This window comes from Pezoporus wallicus, unplaced genomic scaffold, assembly GCF_028554395.1.
Source record: "Pezoporus wallicus isolate ANWC-B61680 ecotype Strahan unplaced genomic scaffold, APGP_CSIRO_Pwel_v1 contig_8057, whole genome shotgun sequence".
Taxonomy (NCBI): domain Eukaryota; kingdom Metazoa; phylum Chordata; class Aves; order Psittaciformes; family Psittacidae; genus Pezoporus; species Pezoporus wallicus.
In genome coordinates this window covers 594,344-615,382 of record NW_026637044.1, presented here as the reverse complement: position 1 = coordinate 615,382, position 21,039 = coordinate 594,344, and the positions used below count along the sequence as shown (strand labels likewise).

Sequence of the window (21,039 nt, the reverse complement as noted above, 5' to 3'; positions counted from 1 at the left end):
AAGATGTGAATGTCTCATATGTGGTGTGCAAAAACCAGCTGGCAACAAAAAAAATATATGGCTTACAGAGATGGACACCAGTGCTTTTCAAAAGCAAGACATGTTGCTGCACATACACATTCCTGACAAAACCCCACATCTTCATTCTGATAAAATTACACATAAAACTTGATAGAAATAAGTTATGTGACAGGTGCTGGGCTGCTCCACCTTGAATGTCTGGTTGCCAAGAAACAAAAAGAGCTGCTTCCATGGAGCAATATGCAGGAACATTTTCCAATGCGCCTGTACAGGACTGGGTTACCACCTGCTGGACCAAGAACAGTACTTTAAAGTGGTCTTGGCTGTAGAAATTAGTTTAATATTTATTAGCTAAGGTCACATTACTAGGTGAAGAGAAAAGCCTAAAACAGAAACATCCCTGAAGTTTATCCTGACGGGAAACTGTTTTCAACAATGACATGACCCATCAGCTAAAACCTGTCAAGAGCAAGAAAGAGAAGTCAACTAGTATTTAGTTAAAGCCCTTTTTAAGACAGAAACCACCCTCCAGACACTACAGTCAGAAGAACGACCCTGTGTGCACTTTAGAAACACAGTATTTTCATCGGCCTGAAAACTAAGCTGGAGGCAAGACATTTCAATTCAGAAGGATGCTTCTATTTTACTTGAAAAGAAAACACCAAGCCATGAGAACATGCTACTCCTATAATCCCTATATGACAACAAAAATACAAATCTAGGTTAACATCAGGACTGGGAGGAGTCCCTAATTTGCTTCACTTACAGTCAATAACCCGTAGCAGTTTATGGATGACCTATAGGAGACTTGATGTTATGATGTCAGCTGAAAAAAGCAGCATGGGATTACTTGCTATGACCACATCAGTGGCAAGCAATATAAGGAATAATGTATGACAGGAATATAAGGATTCTTTCAGAATTCAATCTGTTTTCAGTCTTAGACACTGAGTCCTAGAACCCCAAAACAAAAACATGCTGTTAGTGTCAAATAAATTTTGAATCAACCAAATTTTGGAAACAAAGTCTGGAAATCAGACTTCCAGAGAAATTGCAGATAAGGACTATGGGCTGAAAATCATTCAGGGTGCAGAGACCCTCAGGAGGCCTCTAAGCCAATCTCCTACTCAAACTATGGTCAGCTATATATTTTCATAGAATCAGAGTGGTTTGGGTTGGAAGGGACTTAAAGCTCATCCAGTTCCAACCTCCTACCATGGGCAGGGACACCTTCCACCAGACCAGGTTGCTCCAAGCCCCATCCATCCAATCTGGCCTTGAACACTGCCAGGGATGGGGCAGCCACAGCTTCTCTGGGCAACTGTGCCAGGGCCTCACTTCTTCCTCACATCTCATCTCAATCTCCCCTCTGTCAGGTTAGAGCCATTCCCCCTTGTCCTATGTCTGAAGGCCCTTGTCAAAAGTCTATATCCAGATTTCTTGTCAGCCTGTTTAGACACTGGAAGCTGCTCTAAGGTGTCCCTGGAGCCTTCTCTTCTTCAGGCTGAACAAGCCCAGCTCTCTCAGGCTGTCTCCATAGCAGAGGTGCTCCAGCCCTTGGAGCAACTTCATGGCCTCCTCTGGACTCACTCCAACAGCTCCACATCCTTCTCAGGTTGGGGGCCCCAGAACATCTTCATGACCAGGTTGCTCAGAGCTCTGTGACCAAGTTTTGATCAGGGTGCTTACGGGTTTCTTCAGAAAGGCCTGAAAGACGCCAAAGAAGAGCACTCCCAACTTCCCAAGGCCCCATCCCAGTGCTTCATCATCTTCAGAATTAAAAATTTTCCTTACGTCTAGATAGGACTTGCCATGTTTCAGTTTCACTTATTTTTGTTCTGCCACACACATAATGAGCCTGGCTCCATCTTCTCAGCAGCCTCCCTGTGCACTGGGCCGCTATTATTAAGGTCTTCCCCAATCTTTCTTTTCTCCAGACTGAAAAAACTTAGTTTTTAATTTCTACGTCAACATTAGATCAGAATCCTCACAAAATAAGTCATGCCTGAAAAGAAGAGATGCAAACACAAGAATGCTGTGAAATTTGCCCTGTCCACCTGCTGAAGAGCAATGCGGTTTATCACAGTCATTAGCTTGAAGTAGAAAGAGAAAAAAAAAAAAAAATCAGTTTGCAAACTCAGCAGTTCATTTTGTTACACTGCTAAGTCAGATCAGAAGTTAACCATGATGCATGAAAAAACCTGCAATACCTCAAGACAATAATCATCTTCCCTTACTATTTAATTTAAACAGCTTCAGGGAAGTTGTTTAAGCTGTTTAAACAGCTGTGTGTGTATAATTTTTGAATTAAGAACATTTAAGTTCTGCAGCAGATACCAGATCCCACAACAAGATGGAATAGGTACAAACTGGACCTAAATTCAACTGAGAGCTCCGTCTGCGTTTAATAGGAATGTAAAGAATTAAAGTGTCACTAGAGGGTTTGGAACAGCTATATAAGAAAAAAAAAAACATACTACTTCTAGCAATGTACAACTCTAGCTCTCCGATTTAAATCGGACTACCTAGTATTTGAGAACACAGTTACATCTCAGGCCTGTGAAGATTAGTTTTCCGAACCTCACTGCACTTTCAGCATTACCCATCAGTTGCTCAGGGAACCATGAAATCAATACAGATAACTGTGCAAAATCCATTCCAGTCTGACACAGCATCCTAAAACAAACTCTGTGATCAGTGCTTACACACAAAACTCCAAATCTCAAAAATACAGCATGGCATAAGAAACAGAGAAAAATACAGATGACTATTAAGCTTCTATAGCATCATGAAGTTTTTGATATGTCTTTGGAAGATGATCATGCCTTGTACCACATGAAGTTCATGAATTTGCTCCAGTATTTCTTGGGAGAAACTTGTTTTAATTTTCCTGGATAACCACTATTAACTATTACTTTGATATTTAAACTTTTACCTCATGTAGTTTGATAATGCACATAAATTATCAAACTACAAGAAGAAGAGGTGGCACAGGTGCTCTTTCCTTCTTTTATGCCCCTACTAATGTAAGCTTAACACATGCACAGCTGAAGTGACAGCAGGACTCCTGGAACTGGAAGCTCCTTTACCTTGCTACACTTTTATAAACGTATATATTCACATGTTCTACTTACATTTCTGGAGTCTTAGACTTGTTTTTTCCATTGAAGAATTCAGGAAGAGCACGACGTTCAATCACATGAATACTGTAACAGAAATATACAATTCAGATTATATACGTAATGTATATACACAATTCAGATTCAAATACAAAATAATCTTTGAGTACTCTGCACATCTTCAAAACACTATTTTAAGAGAGAACATTTATAGAAAGGATTATTTTTAAATTTTTTTTTAAAGAAACTCTAGTATTCTAGCATAGCCCTTTTAAATTTGCCTATTTTATTAAAGAAGTAAAGCTGCATTAAAAAAAGCTTCCAGCTACCTTGTCATGTCCACTGTTGCCACCACAGAGATGATTTAAGGTTGCCTTTTACAAGAACACGTACACCTAACGCAACATGAAGGTTATTCTATTTCATCAGACGTACTTCAGTAGTCTCTCAGCTATGTTTCAGACTGATTTTGCTCTTGGGAACACCATTTGCTACTACAAATGCACGGATCAAAGAGTTTTTAGCCAATCATTATTTACCAGTCACCCCCAAAAGGCACTTGCATGCACTACAGAAGAGTGATCTCATTATAAAACACTATCATTGTCATAACTTTCACAGTAGGGATGTTATTACTGTCAATTTTCTCAGTAGGGATGTATTATTGTACCTTCACTTTATAAGAGAAAGAATTGAAGCACAGAGGCCACACATACCTACCTCACTTTAAAGTAAATCTCAATTAGCTCAAGCTATGCAAGGTTGCCTTTCCTGATCTACACCAGGTCCACAGCTATATGTCTTCACCCAGTTCCCAAATACTTTCTTACCAGTTGTAGTCAAACCAAGATGCATAGCTTGGAATAATGATGTGGTTGGTTTGTTCTGTAACATTATCTTCACCTGGATCAATTGACCGACTTTGATCACCTTTGTTAGGATCTTCATCTTCCTGTATCATGGAAAAAAATACAACAGTGAGTAGGTTGTAAGAGGCACATCTATAAACTCTCAAGTCAGAAAAAAGTTAGCCTGAAACAAGTGCTTTCCAATCCTGTGCAGAATAAACCTTTCCTAGTGCAGTTTCTGGTCAGTGGGGAAAATCTCAGGGACCAGAGAAAGTGTAATCTATGTCATCATAAAAATAATAAATCTTGACAAAACATTACAGAAAGCATAAGGCCAGGATGAAGTTTTTACAGAGCCAGCTCTCAAATCTGAAGACTGTACTTTGCAGTACAGTGAGATCACACTTTGCATCCTGTTTATAAAGTTAAGCATGCTCTATGGGAGAAGACACTGCATTTCAATAATGCAATATACTGCAATCACATGTAATGTGTGTGGAATACTTTGTAAGCTGCCATCCTGGGTCTTGCTGCCACCTCCAGTTACTGACACTGCACCAATTTTTAATATTGTCTAAGTTGGGTTGTATTTTTGGTCACTTTTTCCCCATTAACCTTCTCACTCCTCAAAAAAACATTAAAGGGAATTAGATTCATTACTTCAAGTTTTATTGGCAGACACTTGTTAGCAGTAATAGTTTCACATCTGAAAAACTGCACCTCATTACACTAAGATCTTACGTGGATAAACTCACTTTGATCAATCTTAAAGCCAGTCTCGGATATCTCTCCCTTGTGAAGAGGAGATACTAAATTCAGCTTGTGAGTCTCTATGTGCCTGCATTTGCTTCCATTCAGGAAGTGAACACACAAGTTTGCTCACATAGAGCTTTAAAGACACCAGGGAGCAAAGACAAGGGGGAACTGCTTTAAACTGACACAGGAAGATTAAGTGACATTTTAGGAAAAAGTTCTTCCCTGTGAGGGTGGTGAGGCACTGGCACAGGTTGCTCAGAGAAGCTGTGGCTGCCCCATTCCTGGCAGTGTTTAAGGACAGGTTGGATGGGACTTGGGGCAACCTAGTCTAGTGGAAGGTGTCCCTGTGCATGGCAGGGTCAATGGAACTGGATGAGCTTTAAAGGTCTCTTCTAACCCAAGCTGTTCTATGAGTTCAGTTTCTATCAAACTCAGTAAGAAACAGCAGCTGTTACCTTTCCTCCAGTTGCCACTGTCTCCTCATCCTGTTCATCTGAAAGGCAGAAGCATTGAGAATTACACTAATAAAAAGAGTTGACTGCTCACAAGCCTTTCTAGCAATGCAGGTGGTGCCTAATTGGAAAGAGTATTTCATTTGGTTTGGAAGGGAAGTGAGGAGGAAAGCAAAGAAGACCACACATCATTAAGGCAATCTCATCCTTATGCAGGCACTCAACTATCCAAGACATGAGAACAGATAAGAATACAAAGGAACAATAATCAGAATTATTCCACACTTAGGAATCCATACCTAATTACTGCCCTCCCCAGTGACCTAGACGTAGCCTTGTTTGGTAGGATACGGGACACTGTTCATACCTCTTCTGTCAAAGGCTTAGTAAAACTCAGGGAACCTGTGATTCACCTTGATTCCCAGTAAGAAAAATTCTGCCAGGAAAGAGCTTATGTGTCATATTAAGAAAAGTGCCTACAAGGGAACAGCCTTGCAAATGAAAGAATAAATGTTTCAACTTGAAATACATATGAAAACTGAATTAATTCAGTAAAATAGTAGAATTAGAGACTTGTTTGAAATTGAGAGACATAAAGTATTTCCTCTGTTGGCCTGCAAGCAGGACTTTACTATAAAACCTAGGGAATGGGGTGCTGGAGGGTGGGTGCATTTACCAAGGTCTGCTACTGTTCCTCCTTTCACAGGCGTGTTCTCACTGTCTTTCTTTGGGTTCACTACAAAAGCAAGATTGAAACTCTGATGAATAACCACACAAGATAAAATTACCGAAGTCTAGCATGCTTTCACTATCCTATCAATTAACAGTTTTGCTGGTCATATCTTTGCAGTTCAAGAGTTCATCTGTGCAGGTTGAGTACAACAGAGCGTTTGTTCGATTTCTCTGGAATTCGGTATCTGAATACAAAACAGCTTCTATTCATGCATTTAGTGGACCAAGTACTATACTTTCCCCATCTTCTACAACAGTTCTCACATGCAAGTCCAAACCAGGTAAAAAATCACAAACGGTGTGACACCCAAAACAGTTTGGTGCCAAGGACTTGGTAAAAGTAATTATTTTTCAGATTTATCTTTACTTAAGATGTATTGCACAGATCAGCACTTCTCTGAAAAGGATTAATAACTGAATGCATCTGGCACATTGCTAGAGTTTCCACTCATTTAATGTGCTGCTTATCTGGAGTGTCTGGCATACAAATATTTTCCTCCAGAAAGTTCCACCCCACAAAACAAACTCTGTAAAACTGTGTGACAGCCATCCTAAAACTGGTGAAGCTAACCGTTTAAACAGATTTTTGAAGATGTATTTCCAAAACCAAAAAGAAGGTGAATCTGCTACCCTTCTCAGATAACACATTCAATTCCCTGACTACATAAATTTAGATGGGCACAGATCACCTGGCCCTATGGCCACAAGTATTTCAAAGATTTCACAAAACATGCATGTATTTTTCAGTGCAATTTAAGCAATTGTCTTAACATTCAAAGAATCCAGTGTGTGCATGTTTTACCATTTTTGGGAAGTACCACTTCTTCTATATTAGGTACGGGTGTGGGATCCTCCATGTCCTTTGTAAGATCTTCTTGTTCATCTTCTTCTTTCTGTCCTCTCCTTTTTCCATATAAGGCTGCTTGTCTAAAACAGATCAAACAAATTCTTTTCCAACTGCAACTGTCAGATATTCTCATCTTGATATTATTCTTCAGATATCAGGATTAAAGGACTGGGTCAAAACACTTAGGAAATCATGTACAACAGTTCTCACATGCAAGTCCAAACCATGAACACTGCAGGAGTGGTGCTGGTGGAGTTGATGAAAAATACTCTGTACATTAACAAAATGAAGTAAGTTTTTTTGGTTTTGTTTTTTTGGTGTTTTGTTTTTGTTGTTTGTTTTTTTTTTTCAAAAAAAAAAAAAAAAAGAAGCTATTTTCTATTGTTTCAAGACCAGAGACCGCCACTGTATATAAATCTTGATTCCAACCCAGTGATTCACATTAATTCTTTTAAAAGTTGCAACAAGGGCATCTGCTGCACAGAAGAGGTGACAGACCATTTCAAGGCACACTGTCTTATTTGATGAAAGAGGCTGGCTTGTACGATCAAGTCTGTGTACCAAAAAAGCCATTTTGGGAACAAAAAGCAGAATCACACAAACCTCTCCTCGCAGAATCTAACTTGGGCTTTACATTTGGAACAAAAAAGTAATTCAGATTATCAAGTCATTTTTTTTCTCACATCAAATGATAAAATTTTCAGATTTGTCTTATTAGAGCCTAACAGGTCTGTTAAACAAGACCCGAATATTTATCTCAAAAGTGCTCATGTCCATATCTATACATAAACCCTCATAAACAAGCTTTTATTTGGATATAATAATGACCCTTTTTTCGGTCAAGAGATCAAAATAGCACTGGAAAAAAACCTAAACTGTAGGCCACAAATGCTACTCTGTTAAAGTTGCGTTTGAGAAGTGGACTTGCTATGCAGATAAAATTCAAATAAATGCAGTAATTTATGGAGCTGTATTTCAAGAAGCATACATGTACTGCATGACTGCACTAACAGAACTAGTTTGAGTTATTTTAGAAGCAGCTGAGCAACTTTTCATTTTGTAAATTCTACTCTTGATGCAACAATGAACCCTGTCACTGATAGAGATAAACCAACTTGCACTATATTCTCCTCCACCTGAAGGCAATACATTTCGACAGAAGCTTAAAGAAATTACATATAGTGCACAAGCAGTAGCACTCAAATCTATTGTAGAAATAATTATTCCACTGTAAACTAAGGAGAGCCAAGTGAAAGGGGGCAGAGATCCCTTTGTAACACGTTTTATCAAGAAAAATTGCATCAAGTTACAGGACTTGGACACTCACCCTTTCTTCCCTGTCTTTTTTCTCGACTCCACAGGAGTGGGGGGTGGAGAAGGAGAATGCTTTCTCTTCCTTGTACTTGCTGCTGCTTTTCTGTCTCTCCTCTCCGGACTACGGACAGGCTGTTAGAGAAGTGAAGTAGTTACGTGATCCCAAATACTACAGTTATTGAAATGCTGTAGGCTACACTCTTCCTTAGTATGTCCTACAACAGAGAAGCTAAAAGCAATAATACCACAACACGTACCACATTTTGCTCCAGAATACTTCCAATTGTCAGTGTGAAAACCCCTTCATTTTCTACAGCCATCCCCCAGAAGATGCAACGGCTTTGTACTTAAGAAGTGTGATTTCAGTGGCTTTGTACTTATGTGTGATTTTAAAATAAAGCAAGATTCAAAAATGTATGCACAACTTGTTCAATATATTCTATTCAACAGGAGAGATTTCCCAGCGAGTAACCTGACATAAAGGTTGAATGAACATGTTTTCAGAGTCCTAACTAGCTTCCTGCACTGTGAGGGAGACGAAAATTAGGCAAAATTTCAAGAATTTGGAAATCAAATATGAACAGCTACTGTTTAACACACCCCAGCTCTGTTTATGAGAAAACACAGACCAAGTCCCATCTCTTACCATCCTCAGGAAGGGGGGTGGTGGTGGGGATTAAAGTGCACACTTACATTTCTGAATCAAGGAACTATGTCAGAAGAAAGTTAAACTAGATTATGTTATCACAGGCAACTTAAACCATTCAGCTAGCTTAACTTCAGCAACTTCAAGTCCCAAAATTTTGAGTCACCCATTAAGCAGAGAACCACCTACCTCTTCATTTTTCATGGAGATTCTCTGTCGAAAACTCACTGATTTCCTGTTCTCATCTAGTTCATAATCCTCTTCATTCATCCATTCATTGAATACATCTGTGTCCAAAATCCACTTGGCATGAACCTAAAGAATAGAACAGAAGAACATATTAATATGCTAACGTGTTTGGAAAAAGTAACGCCGCAACTGACCTCACTAGATTAATACTTGCACCTTTGATATCAAGGTCTGAACAACCAAACATTTTGCAATGCTTTTACACATAACACACAAAAAGGATGAACGTGACTGTAACTATGCTGAATGCAATGTCTGCTCCTCAGTCATTTTTAAGCCTTCTGAAGTGTGAGGTCAGTTCTTACGGCTAGGACAAAAGCTCTGCATTAAAAGCATACTTTGGATGCTGAAAATTATCATCAAAATCTTCTAAATATATGGATCACTGTAGCAGATGTGCCACAAAGACCAAAATAATTAGGCAGAGTTGGCCATATCTTGGAAAGAAAAGATTGACAATCTTGACTTAAAATATCCATCTTCAAAGGAAGTTCTAGTTTACACAGCTGAAAATAAATTCTTGAGCTTTAGAATTCTGTAATTTATAATGAGCTTTATGAATTCTATAATCCATCATTTATAGAAGCTGTTTTATCTTACTACATACACTAAGATTTATACACAAAAACCATGAGTTCCAGTTATTTACAGGCAACCACTTGAAGTCGTTTTTGAGCAGATAAGTTATTTTCTGACCAAAGCCGCTCTAACTCTGCTGTTCAGATCAACAGCATACATACAGAACAACATCGTGTGAAACGTACACAGGATTAAGTCCAATAATACAACAATAAAGTAGTAGTTACTGCTGACTGATTTTAAGTGCTCTTTATTCTTCTCTTGCAATGAAATACATCAGACAGGCAAATAATTCCTCTACAAAAAAAAAACTTGATTAGAGAACCTAAATAAGGCCTTGGGTGCTGGTTTGATTGCTCACATATTCAACAGATTGATAAGCACTGACTTTTTGCAGCATTACATCAGTTAAGCGCAGAGTTCCCATTAAATTGAACCTTTCCATAAAAAAAGGAGAGAGATGACGCTCAGGGATTCATAGAATCACAAAGTGGTTTAGGTTGGAAGGGACCTTAAAGCTCATCCAGTTCCAATGCCCTGCCATGGGCAGGGACACCTTCCACCAGACCAGACTGCTCCAAGCCCCAGTCAGCCTGGCCTTGAACACTGCCAGGGATGGGACAGCCACATCTTCTCTGGGCAACCTGTACCAGGGCCTCACCACCCTCACAGGGAAGAGCTTCTTCCTCAGATCTCATCTCAATCTCCCCTCTGCCAGTTTAAAGCCATTCCCCCTTGTCCTGTCCCTACCTGCCCTTCTCAAAAGCCCATCTCCAGATTTCCTGTCGGCCCCTTTAAGTACTGGCAGTTGCTCTGAGGTCCCCTCGGAGCCTTCTCTTCTGCAAGCTGAACAACCCCAGCCCTCTCAGTCTGTCTCCATAGGAGAAGCATGGTATTTTCCCCACTTCCTCTCATCAAATGTTATATAAGGCCATGATGTCTTCTAACAAGCTGTCAGATTTCATCCCAGAAATGGCAACACTGGCAGTAAAGGAAGGACTTAACTTTAATGTAAAACATTACATAACATGTAATACATAAAATGGTAATTTTGGCACTATCAGGGATGCATCAATCTGTCCTTTTCACTCACTTTTTTTTTTTGACCCCCAACAGCATTCCTCCCCAAAGAAATGTTTTAGGCATTTTCATTTAGGCTCTAGTCATATCCTTCTGCTTTACCATATATATGGAAATACAGCCATTGTTACTCAGCAGCACATTAAAACATCTATCTAGCAGCACCTGAGCATGAGCTGTACCAATACAGTAACTCTGGGAAACTGTTTTACGAGAGACTTACCTTCCATGGCTTTTCAGGAATTGGAGGATCCTCGATTTCAGCATCTATTTCATTGGCATGAACCCAAGTGTCATAGCTAATGAGAGGAGGCAAGTGAAAATAAAATTGGTCCCTTGGGCTGTTCATCCAGAGAGATCACCAGCAGGAATATTTATTCAGCCATTATGGGATGTGCACATTTTTAGCTTTCTGATTTTAAAAGCCATCTCCAGCTTAGAATTGCAAATCTACTCTCTAGATTCAGGGGTATAAATGCAGTTTCTGAGTCACCTGTCAAACACTGGCATTAAGTTAATTAACTTGTTTCTATTCTTATGAGTTTAAAGCAAGAGCTACTGGATTCCTAGAAGAAATAAGTATGCATCTTCTCCTTGAATCCTACCACTGTAGAAACAATTTATTATTTACATTCACTTTTCCCCAGCTATTCCCTCAAAAACCTCTTTATAAATACTAAGAAACTACACTCAGAAGCAGCAAAAGCCTTATTTTATAATCTACACTAAGCATGCACTGAACAACTGGGATACATCATATGCAAGAAAAGATGTGTATGTAGCATTCCTCATCTTCATAATGAGATTTGTAATTACATATACACCAAGTCAACACAAACTTAACTACTGATATGAACAGAAATATTTATACATCTGTACGAAGAAAGAAGTTTAAGTGTGACTGTTTGCACTCTTCCACAGAAATATGCATACGGCTCCTGAGAATTCTGTGCATGGACAGCAGGGCAGATTTTAGTACCCTGGAATAGTTATTTAAATAGAAGTCAATGCCAGGTTATCAATCAGATGAGGTTTTCCATAACCTGAACTCAGAAACCAGTTATTACAAATACATTTAAGTTACTAACTGTACATATACTACCTTTTAACATCAACTAGCACAACAAGACAACTTTCTCAAATATGTGCTTTCAACAGTCACTTGTAATTGACCAAAGGCAACCTAAGGAGTGAAACCTCTCCATCCAAGGAAGCCTAACTAGGTGAGAATAGTTAACTCTTTTGGCTTTAAAATCTTACTAACTTTAAGGAAAGGCTCACTCTACCCTTTAAAAGTCTGGTTCAATTTGCAACCTTACCAATGGCTCTGCAGGAAAATACTCTCTTTTCCTAACCTTCACCATCTGCTAGTATCACAAATGGGTTATAAGCCAACAACTAGTCTTTTCAAACTTTGGACATTGAGATAAATGGTAGCGAGACTAAACTACTGCATCCTTATACTCTGTAAGACAACCACTGCCTGTCTCATAATATCAGAGGTGATGTAGAAGCATTCAGAATCAAAACAAGAGGAATGCAGTACTGTATATTTGGTCAAATTTTTAGATGAGCCAGCCTGAGATGGGTCTGAGCCTGTCATGTTCTGCAGACCAAGGAAAGAGCAAAGTTGAAGTCCACACAGCTTGACAATCCCCCTGTGGGTTCACTACCATTAACCACAGAGCACTGCATTCAGCAGAGGTAAAAGGCTCAGTAAGCTAAAGGAGCAGCTTGCTTGAGGATACAGATTTTACTATTTGCAAGTTTTAATCAAGACTTTTCCTTCAACAAAAACTTAAGTAAAATTTGGGGTCTGCCTGCTTCCCCCATTTTACCTGTCTGGAAAAAAGCCCCAGTGTACCAGCACTTGCTTGTCCTTTTTCATCACAGGTCTCAACCATTCATCTGCAAAGGGGGAAGAGATCTAGCATCAGATTCATATTGTAAAGCACATTACACACTATTTTGCTTTCCCATAGCCAGTAATAGTAAAGTTATTGTAATCATCTCTGATAGAAGTCTACTGTAGAACAATTACAACGGCCTGGCCAGAACTAATACACCTGCCTGCATTACCTTTACCATGTCTAAACATGCACGTGCTCTGCATGCATGACAGATGCTGCATTAGTAATTTGGATGCTAACTTTGAGGTGTATGTTACATTAGTAATTTTGATGGTAAGAATTGTTGCAACACATACAGCGATGGGGCAGATACAGTTCCTCCGGGCAACCTGTGTCAGGGCCTCGCCACCCTCACCCAGAAGAGTTTCCCCCTCAGATCTCATCTAAATCTGCCCTCCATCAGTTAAGCCATTCCCCCTTGTCCTATCCCTACCTTCGTCTGTAAAATCTAATCGTTCCTACAGAGAAGTCAACACTTCCATCTAGTGGCCATAAAATGCATGGGCATATCAGAAAATGCGGATTTATGCCGGATTTATGCTCAGACTCAACAGCAATGATCCGCTAGAAAATGAAATGTATTTCAGATAGAAAAAATAAAGAGCAATTTTTTGTTATTTGCTGAAAGATGTAGCTGTTAAATTGCTTTCGAGGAACCTACGTACTTCATATAGAAATTGACTGCATTATAAAAAAGCCCACAATCTTCCTTTATCGGGTCTAAGTGTTACTGTATTAATTCTCACTTACTTTAGCATCTACCTTTCTCATATCTAGCTGATTCTTAATCGTGCTCCACTCAATGTTCTGACTTACACTTATGCACTGGGGGCTACCATGGAAGCAATAAAAAAAAAAAAATAACAGAAATGTTAGTTTTAAACCCCCTACTTTCACTGTGTTTCCTTTTAATTTTAATCTAAGTTACTTTCTAAGTTCTTTCAGACCCTTAGCTTTGCTCTCCTTCAGCCTGCAAGTTAACATCTCAATTTTCAATGCAATCACTGAAGAGCAGTCAGTGTTACACACCTTAATCTGAAGAAGTTGCATCCATTAAAAATATAACTGTTACACCCAGTAGTTATTCGCAGGACAGAGTAATTTTATTTGGAGTTGTTAATCCTAGAAATATCTCTCAAGTGGCTCTCAGGAACAGGCTAGAAACACACCATGTGCAAAAGTTCTTGTAACTGCTAAAAGTATTTAGTCACAAGGCTAATTCCACTTAAAAATTAGAAAGCAACTTTACCATCATCCATTGAGGTAGGACTTGGATAAACATGGTGGGTAGCCTTCGATTTCTCTTCAGTTACTGTTCCCTGTGGGAAAGGGGGAAAAGAAGAAGAAGCTGCATTAAAAACTTTAAACAAATTACCTCAAACTTTTTGGCTGCTTCTTTTTACTCACATCCCATGCAGCCCAGAAGTACTCAGAGCTAACTTCAATGCAACTACAGAGAATACCACCTCTAAAAAATGACAGAAAAAGGCAGTTATTCTGAGACTGCCACCAAATTACTGTCATCTCTTGCTCTTTCTTCTCAAAGCTTTCCTCCTCCTAGCTCCTTCTGTCCAGTTCTCATTGCAAATTGTCTGAATATCAGTCCATACAAACGTATTGGTAAATATTTAGTAAAAAAGCATCTGCAACTTTTTTCCACTAAGTACACATTTTGGTTCAAAACAATTTCTAAATATGACAATGTACATAAAGTATATGAAAAACTGTACTTGGAACAGCTGCCTTAAATAGAACATCCCTAGGATCTGAGAAAGGCTGTATGTCAAGAGACAGACTAAACACCCATTCTTTAAAAAAAGCCTCCTAAACCATAGAACAAAGAGAATAAATCAGAAATACACTAACATGATACCATTGATTGTCAAACTCAAACACACGAATGCTTTTTCTTCTTGCTGTCATTTTCTTGACATATGAGAAGCAACATATGTACTTTTCATGCATATGTTAATATATAAAGTAATTTCTCTACATATGGGTGCAGGCCATAACTATATTCCTTACATCACCATGCAAAAAAAAAAAAAAATTAATTCTGCCATACTGTATCTCTTAAATAACTGAACAGTGTGACCAGTCAAGAAAACCTTGACCTTCCCTTACAAGAACTAAGGATTCTCCCACATGCTGCAGAGACACCTCCAGACTCCATATATAAAAAGTCATTTCCAAGGACAGCAGTTCACAGTCTGCCGGCTCTCTGCAGAGGAACTATGTTTTGGAACAGTTTATGTGAAAGTGTTATTCAAAATTTACATTCCACAAATACTTGACAGATTTATTTAAAGGACTGAAGAGCCCATGGGATAGGTTACAGCCAACAATATGCAAACAATTTACTCAGCAGACAGCACAAAAGGAGGAAAATTAAAAAAAAAAACAACAAAACCAAAAACCAACAACACCATAAAACCATGAAGATGCATTGCATTACAGTAGCAATATCTGGAGACTACTCCAGTATCAGGGGCTAAAGGGCAAGAGTTCCTACACCAACAAGAGTTCATAGAACTGGGTAAAAGGAGAGGAGGTGCTCTGAGCAACAGGAAGAAGGCTGTAAAGTAAGAATTTAGAAGTGTTCAAGGGGAAAGGAATGAGTGAAGAACCACCTGCAAAGTGTTTTAGGAACAATAATGGAAATTCTCCTTTCATCCCCCATGAGCTAAAGATGCTCTAATCTGAGCTTTGTGAATCAGATCAGCAAGTTTCATCTATTTCCTACAGAGCTTTTAAAAACCCAGTACAGAATAGGTGAAAACTCTTAGATGCTTTCTTGACTGAAAACAAAGGGAGGGATAGCTTTGCACTAAAACAGCTTCCTGAAAGATGTAAGTAGTTTTAAGATTTATTCCCTGTCTCTGCTAAACTGAATGTGACTAGAAGCTAAAGACATAACAGGATGTCTTTAGTGACAAAACACTTTTCTTGAGGCCCAGAGATGTAAAGGCTGTATCTCACTCATTACCTGCTTTCAAGTTCCTAATTTATTGTTCTGGCTCTTCTCAGAAGAATCCTTAACACTTAAACAGTAAAAGAAAATCAGAAACAGTAGCAGCACCTTCAGCAGCAGAGAGAACAAATATCTTACTAACATCTCTTTTTATGAGCCCAGAAATCACACCAGCACTGTGCTGGGAGAAGAGATGCAAGTCTCTGCACAGGCTGCAGTCAGAGCAGTGAAGACTTGGAAATAACAGGGAGGAGGGAGCTACAAGTTCCAGGCATAGGGTAGAAAAAAGATAATAGCAGGGTAAAAAACCCCATAGTAATAATCAAAATAGTGAGCAAGCATGGGTAGCAACACAAATATAAGATGGAAATTCAGAAGTAGGGCAAAAGAAGAAAGCCCAGAGCCTAAAATTAGGGATAATTTCTGTTTGCAGTTCTTCACATCCTTTGAGAGACAAAACCACCTGCTTTAAAAGTCCCTTAAATAATTTGTGGATATAGTATGCTTTAAGTTCACTACAGAATTCCTTCATGAAAGGAAAACAATCATTAACTCGTAATTTAAGCAACAGCAAACATTCTGATTCAGCTGAATAATTAACTTGTGAAAAATTATGCAACTGAAATTGAGATGACGGTTCATTATCACAACACAGGAAAAACATTTAATCTGGAAAAGAAAGTTTACTTTGGCTACAGCTGTGAATTGCCATAACACAAAAGGCTATCGGACCATCTTGAGTTCACATTCCTGGATATTTCTCTCAAGACATGTGAAGACTGTTTACATTTTTAACACATGAAACTGTTAATCTTATTCAGCTCATCATTTAGTTTAATAAACTACAATGGCAAGATGCTGACACTCTTGGAAATATGCTGACTCCCTAACAAGAAAGAGACTGCTGTTGCTCATACTCTTTTCAGCACAAGCAAGAAAAAAAGAGCAAGTAAAATAAAGCGAAAAAGGTAGCAATCATGTTAAGATCAAAGCTTCCTTATGCTGTCCCCACAGATCCAGAACAGCTGTATTGCACACTACCTTCTTTGGCCTCACGTTTGGACAAAGACCGAGCTTCTGCTTTGTATAAGCAGGTACTGAGCATTAAATCAGTTCAGGCTTGCAGCCAATTCAGACATGCCGTAAGTACTTTTCACTCAAACAGCAATTTCAGATTTACTTTAAGAACAGAGTTAGGATTCAATCTCCTCGTGAGGATAACTACTACTTGCATTTTACAAACTGTGAACTTTTGGTCTTAAGTGATTTGCTGCTGCTGCCCTGTGTTGTCAGATTCCAGATGTAACTGATACAATGAGGCTAAGCAAACACATTTTATCTTGCAACTGCCAAAATACACTCTTTAAGATACACTATTTAACAATTACCTGGTGACGTTTGACAATATCCTTCAATTTATTAGCCAGCTTCAATTCTATATCTGGAATGAGGTAGATGGTTGGTCTGCTCAGACAGTTGTTCTAGTGGAGAGAACAGAAAGTCAAGCAAGAAGTTAGTTGGCCACCTGGGACAAATAAAAAAATTCCTATCAAAATCACCAATGCTTGAAAGAGCTCAAAAGGAATATGTGTCAGTTTGTGATATAGCATACTAAAAGGAGCTCCAGAAACCCTTCTGATAGCACTCTTTCCTTTTCCTCCTTGCCAAAGTCCTATCCTGATTTCTTTCCGGTCTCCACAGATCTACTGTTAGCTCTAACAAAGACATCATTGCAGACAAAGGGAATGTGACCCAGTACAGCTGTTCTCATGCTCCCGCTTTTATAACATTTTTAATGGAAATGATGTCTTCGATTTCAAATAATTTCTGACAGGCTCTGGGAGACTTCACTTGAGTAGGAATTTAAGTCCCTTGTGTGTCAGCTTTCAAATCTGAATCTGTCCCCTATCACCAAAATGCAGATTCATCCATTTCTACAATATCAACAGGTATATGTTAATTTCATTTTGAATTTTAACACGTACTCTATTGGGCACTGAAACCACCATACAATGGCAAAAGTTTTATCATAAGATTGTTTCTTTTTTCTGTCCTTCCTCCCATTTCTATTTAGAATAAGCACCTGCAAATTACATCTTGATATTATACACTAAGCCTGGGTTTAGAGTTTGAAAGAAAAAAAAAAAAAAAAAGCAAGTGACACCATCTAAAATGTACCCTAACCTGAAAAAAGTCAAAAAGTCACCTGTATAAAGCTGAGTCTCAAGAAACTCAACAACTGAATGGGTATGTACAGAAATAGTTCCTCAATCCTAAGGGTGTTGCTTTCACAGGAAGCCAGAGACACTCAGGATGCTTTCTCCTACCTTACAAAGGGGTGGTTCTCACCCAGTACATATCTGAAGAACACCACTGAAAACATTCTGAAGTTTTCAATGATAACATGGAATTGCGACTAAAATGGGTGGGAGAGGGAGGGAAGAGTATAACATTCTTACAGAAAGCCAGGGTGAAACACTTCCAGTGGGTCACAACTGAGGCACATAAAAACTAGTGAATCCCTTCCCTGAAGAGCAGTTTTATGTATGAGTTTCTTGCCTGCACTAGTGTTTTCTCAATGTTCATAAACATCTCCACATTTCGATCCATTCGGGATGGATTCTGCAGGTCAAACCTCCGCCTGTTAAGGAAAATTATTCAAAAATATTAAATTCAACTCTCCTCCACTTGATAGGCAAGAATCTTTCACGTTCCACATAAAAAACAAGTGTATCATGGTAGCTATGTAAGAACACTTAAAGCACAATCACAAATATTTTTGCTTCACTTGGCAGCCCCCACAAGCAAGAAAAATCACAATGAACCAAATCAACAAAATGCAACTGATTTGTGAAATGTGTAGGGAAAATGAAGGTTGACATTGTCCAACAAAACCCTGTAGCAGGGTCGTGCATTCCACTACAGTCACAAAGGGTAATTAAACAGATAATCAAATGCTCACAATGGATTTCAACAACTAGATGAGAAAATTCATGAACAAGCTCTCACGTTTCTCTTCCTTCTAGTTGCACCCATCCAACAGTCCCAGATTCTAATCCAGGAAAAACACAGCAATTTGTCTGCCTGGTATTTTCTAAACTACTTATCTATTTGAGAACAAGCCACCCCACACCCAACACACAGGTAGCTAATAATCCATGTAAACACTTCATCATCTTTATTGGACTCTGGTATTTTAAAGTTTGCTGCTTCGTTGACAAAGTAATCACAATTCTTGAAATAACAATGCAGATTTAAGTGTCAATCAGAAATGGGGGAGATAACACAAAATCTGAGACTTTCTACTGGGAAGAAGCACAAGAGTCCACCCAAAACATTCTGCTGTATGCATCTGAACAATACACATGTTCAGAATCATGGATGAACCAACTCCAAAGAATTTGGGACAATAACAGCACTAACGTCAGCCCCTTGCCAAGCTCAGCACCTGCAGGTGCCCGTCCTGGCACTATCACACAGGCCAGGGCACTGTAGGAGCCTCTGAAACAGATCCGTGCCTGGCCCTTACGAAATCAGCCTTTTCCAAAGCATGATATGTTTAAATAATCAGATTGTTGACTCTTAGATGTAAAACACTGTCTGGTGCACTTCTGTACCTCTCAAGTTTTGGAAAAAGCTGTTCCTAGAGTCTGAAAATACTCTTAACTGGAGTGTGGAGCTGGTGTTCAGCAGAGGCAATACCAGCAGATGGGATTTCAGCATATAATAAATAGCCAGTACACTTAATAGAGTGAAAAAGCCATGCATGTAACTACCATGCAGTGACTGATATGCTTTTAGTTAACACCCCAACTTAAAAATAGAAGAATTTATTCCAGTGCCCATATCTACTGAGTTTCTTTTAAACACATACTTGTTTCCAGTAACACATCAAATCAATTTTTAAGTTTAAAAATATGCAATGAAGGTAGACCAAAGCAAGACTAATTTTTATCGCAAAACCCATTACCACACAAGGATGGCATCACACCATTGTAACACTACTCAGTTAAAGACACTTCAGGTGGGACCACCATGTTTTTATTCACACGAGGGTCTAGCATTTTCACAAAGAAGCTGCCCACACAGGTGGCACTGTGTAAGTATGCTGCCATGTTGGGCAGCACTAGAAACAGTCACTATTATGACAGTTTCTATGCCAAAACACAACATCGCAGGCTCTTCCCTTCACACTAAGGACACAACAGACAAATTTTAGACAATACCCTGGTATCTTTCAATTTTAAATTAAAGTTATGACCTCTTTAAATAGAGTTGCGCATGCTAAAAAGTTTACACTGGCTTCTAGAAGTAAGGCCAGTCATCAAGAAGTCAGGCAGTTCTCTGCACAACACAATTTAATGAGGTATTTTACACATGTAACACATCGGATTTTAAGAGCCAAGATCAAGTCACTTTTCCAGAATTCAGCTATTGACAGCTTCATAGTCTGTATTCAAGACATACGCTTATCAAAGGTAATGGTTTCAAGGAAGGAATATAAATGCTCAATAAACACAAACTAACCTAGACACTTAATAAAGAGTTCAGTCCCTACAAAACAAAGACACTTAAGGCATGGAAGTCTGACCAAAATTCTTACATTTGGTTGCCTAAAATCTGCATTATGTATTCAGTTAATGGTACATATGTCCCCTTCCTGCCTGCTTTTGAAACCCATAATTTAAGAGAAGCATACAAATACACTAAGAAATCTCGCTTTTTTTTAGTTGCCCATTTAGATAAAATAGTAGCACTAATTCTTCCTATCCATAGTTTAACTGATACCATCTGACAGGTTTTAGCAAACAACTACTTGAATTGCGGTGATAAGACAAGGTATGTCCAGCTGCACTGGGTAAGTGCATTTTTCAGACATACCTATTATGACGAGGAAAGGTACTTCTCCTATAAGACAGATCATTCACAAACAGGTTAAGCAAGAGCGACAATGCATACCATTAAAAAAAAAAAAATCATATTTCAGGCAAAACACCACGTATTATTTGGTTGAGTCAGTGAAGGATACATTCCAAGCTCTAAGTCTGATCTTCAGAGTTAAATTCAAGTATCGTTTCCCTCTACATCCCACATGCACAAACACAAGACACTACCCACACTAGTTTCGAGGAATTGGCAAGAGAGTGAGAAGAGAGGAGGCAATCATATACGAGTTTTGCTGACAAATTTTAACAACTGAAAACTAAATCTGTTGGGGGAAAAAAAAAAAGTTTAAATATTCATAAAGTAGGAGCCATTTAACTCCTTTATCTTAAAGGCAAAGAGGCAGCAAGACATGCCTGAAAGCTATGCCACATAGAACATGACAAACCTGCATCACGTCTTAAGTGCTTGTAATACTGGAGGAAGAAAAACCCTGAGAACAGCTTACTCATACCAGCTTTCTGATGTATCCACCTCAGAACCCGTTTAGCTGATAAAGAGTATAAACAGCTCCAAAAAAAAAAAAAATCAACCACTTCATTTTCACCTTTTAATTTGTTCTTGTAACAGA

At 38.7% G+C, this 21,039-nt stretch overlaps 1 protein-coding gene across 3 annotated transcripts in view; it reads right to left on the bottom strand.

Moving 5' to 3' along the window:
- Positions 1–21,039, bottom strand: part of SMARCC1 (SWI/SNF related, matrix associated, actin dependent regulator of chromatin subfamily c member 1) — a 94,118-nt gene that overhangs the window by 50,842 nt on the left and 22,237 nt on the right. For 2 of the 3 annotated variants that reach the window (XM_057402833.1, XM_057402831.1), the window contains exons 4-16: positions 20,406–20,432; positions 18,084–18,165; positions 16,913–17,005; positions 13,803–13,872; positions 12,482–12,551; positions 10,867–10,942; positions 8,925–9,050; positions 8,103–8,221; positions 6,731–6,855; positions 5,873–5,932; positions 5,200–5,237; positions 3,971–4,092; positions 3,156–3,227 (exon numbers count right to left, since the gene is read on the bottom strand). In XM_057402833.1, coding sequence (XP_057258816.1) covers positions 3,156–3,227; positions 3,971–4,092; positions 5,200–5,237; positions 5,873–5,932; positions 6,731–6,855; positions 8,103–8,221; positions 8,925–9,050; positions 10,867–10,942; positions 12,482–12,551; positions 13,803–13,872; positions 16,913–17,005; positions 18,084–18,165; positions 20,406–20,432 — 1,080 coding nt within the window. The remainder of the gene's footprint in view (positions 1–3,155; positions 3,228–3,970; positions 4,093–5,199; positions 5,238–5,872; positions 5,933–6,730; positions 6,856–8,102; positions 8,222–8,924; positions 9,051–10,866; positions 10,943–12,481; positions 12,552–13,802; positions 13,873–16,912; positions 17,006–18,083; positions 18,166–20,405; positions 20,433–21,039) is intronic. The other variant, XM_057402832.1, reaches the window with a different exon arrangement.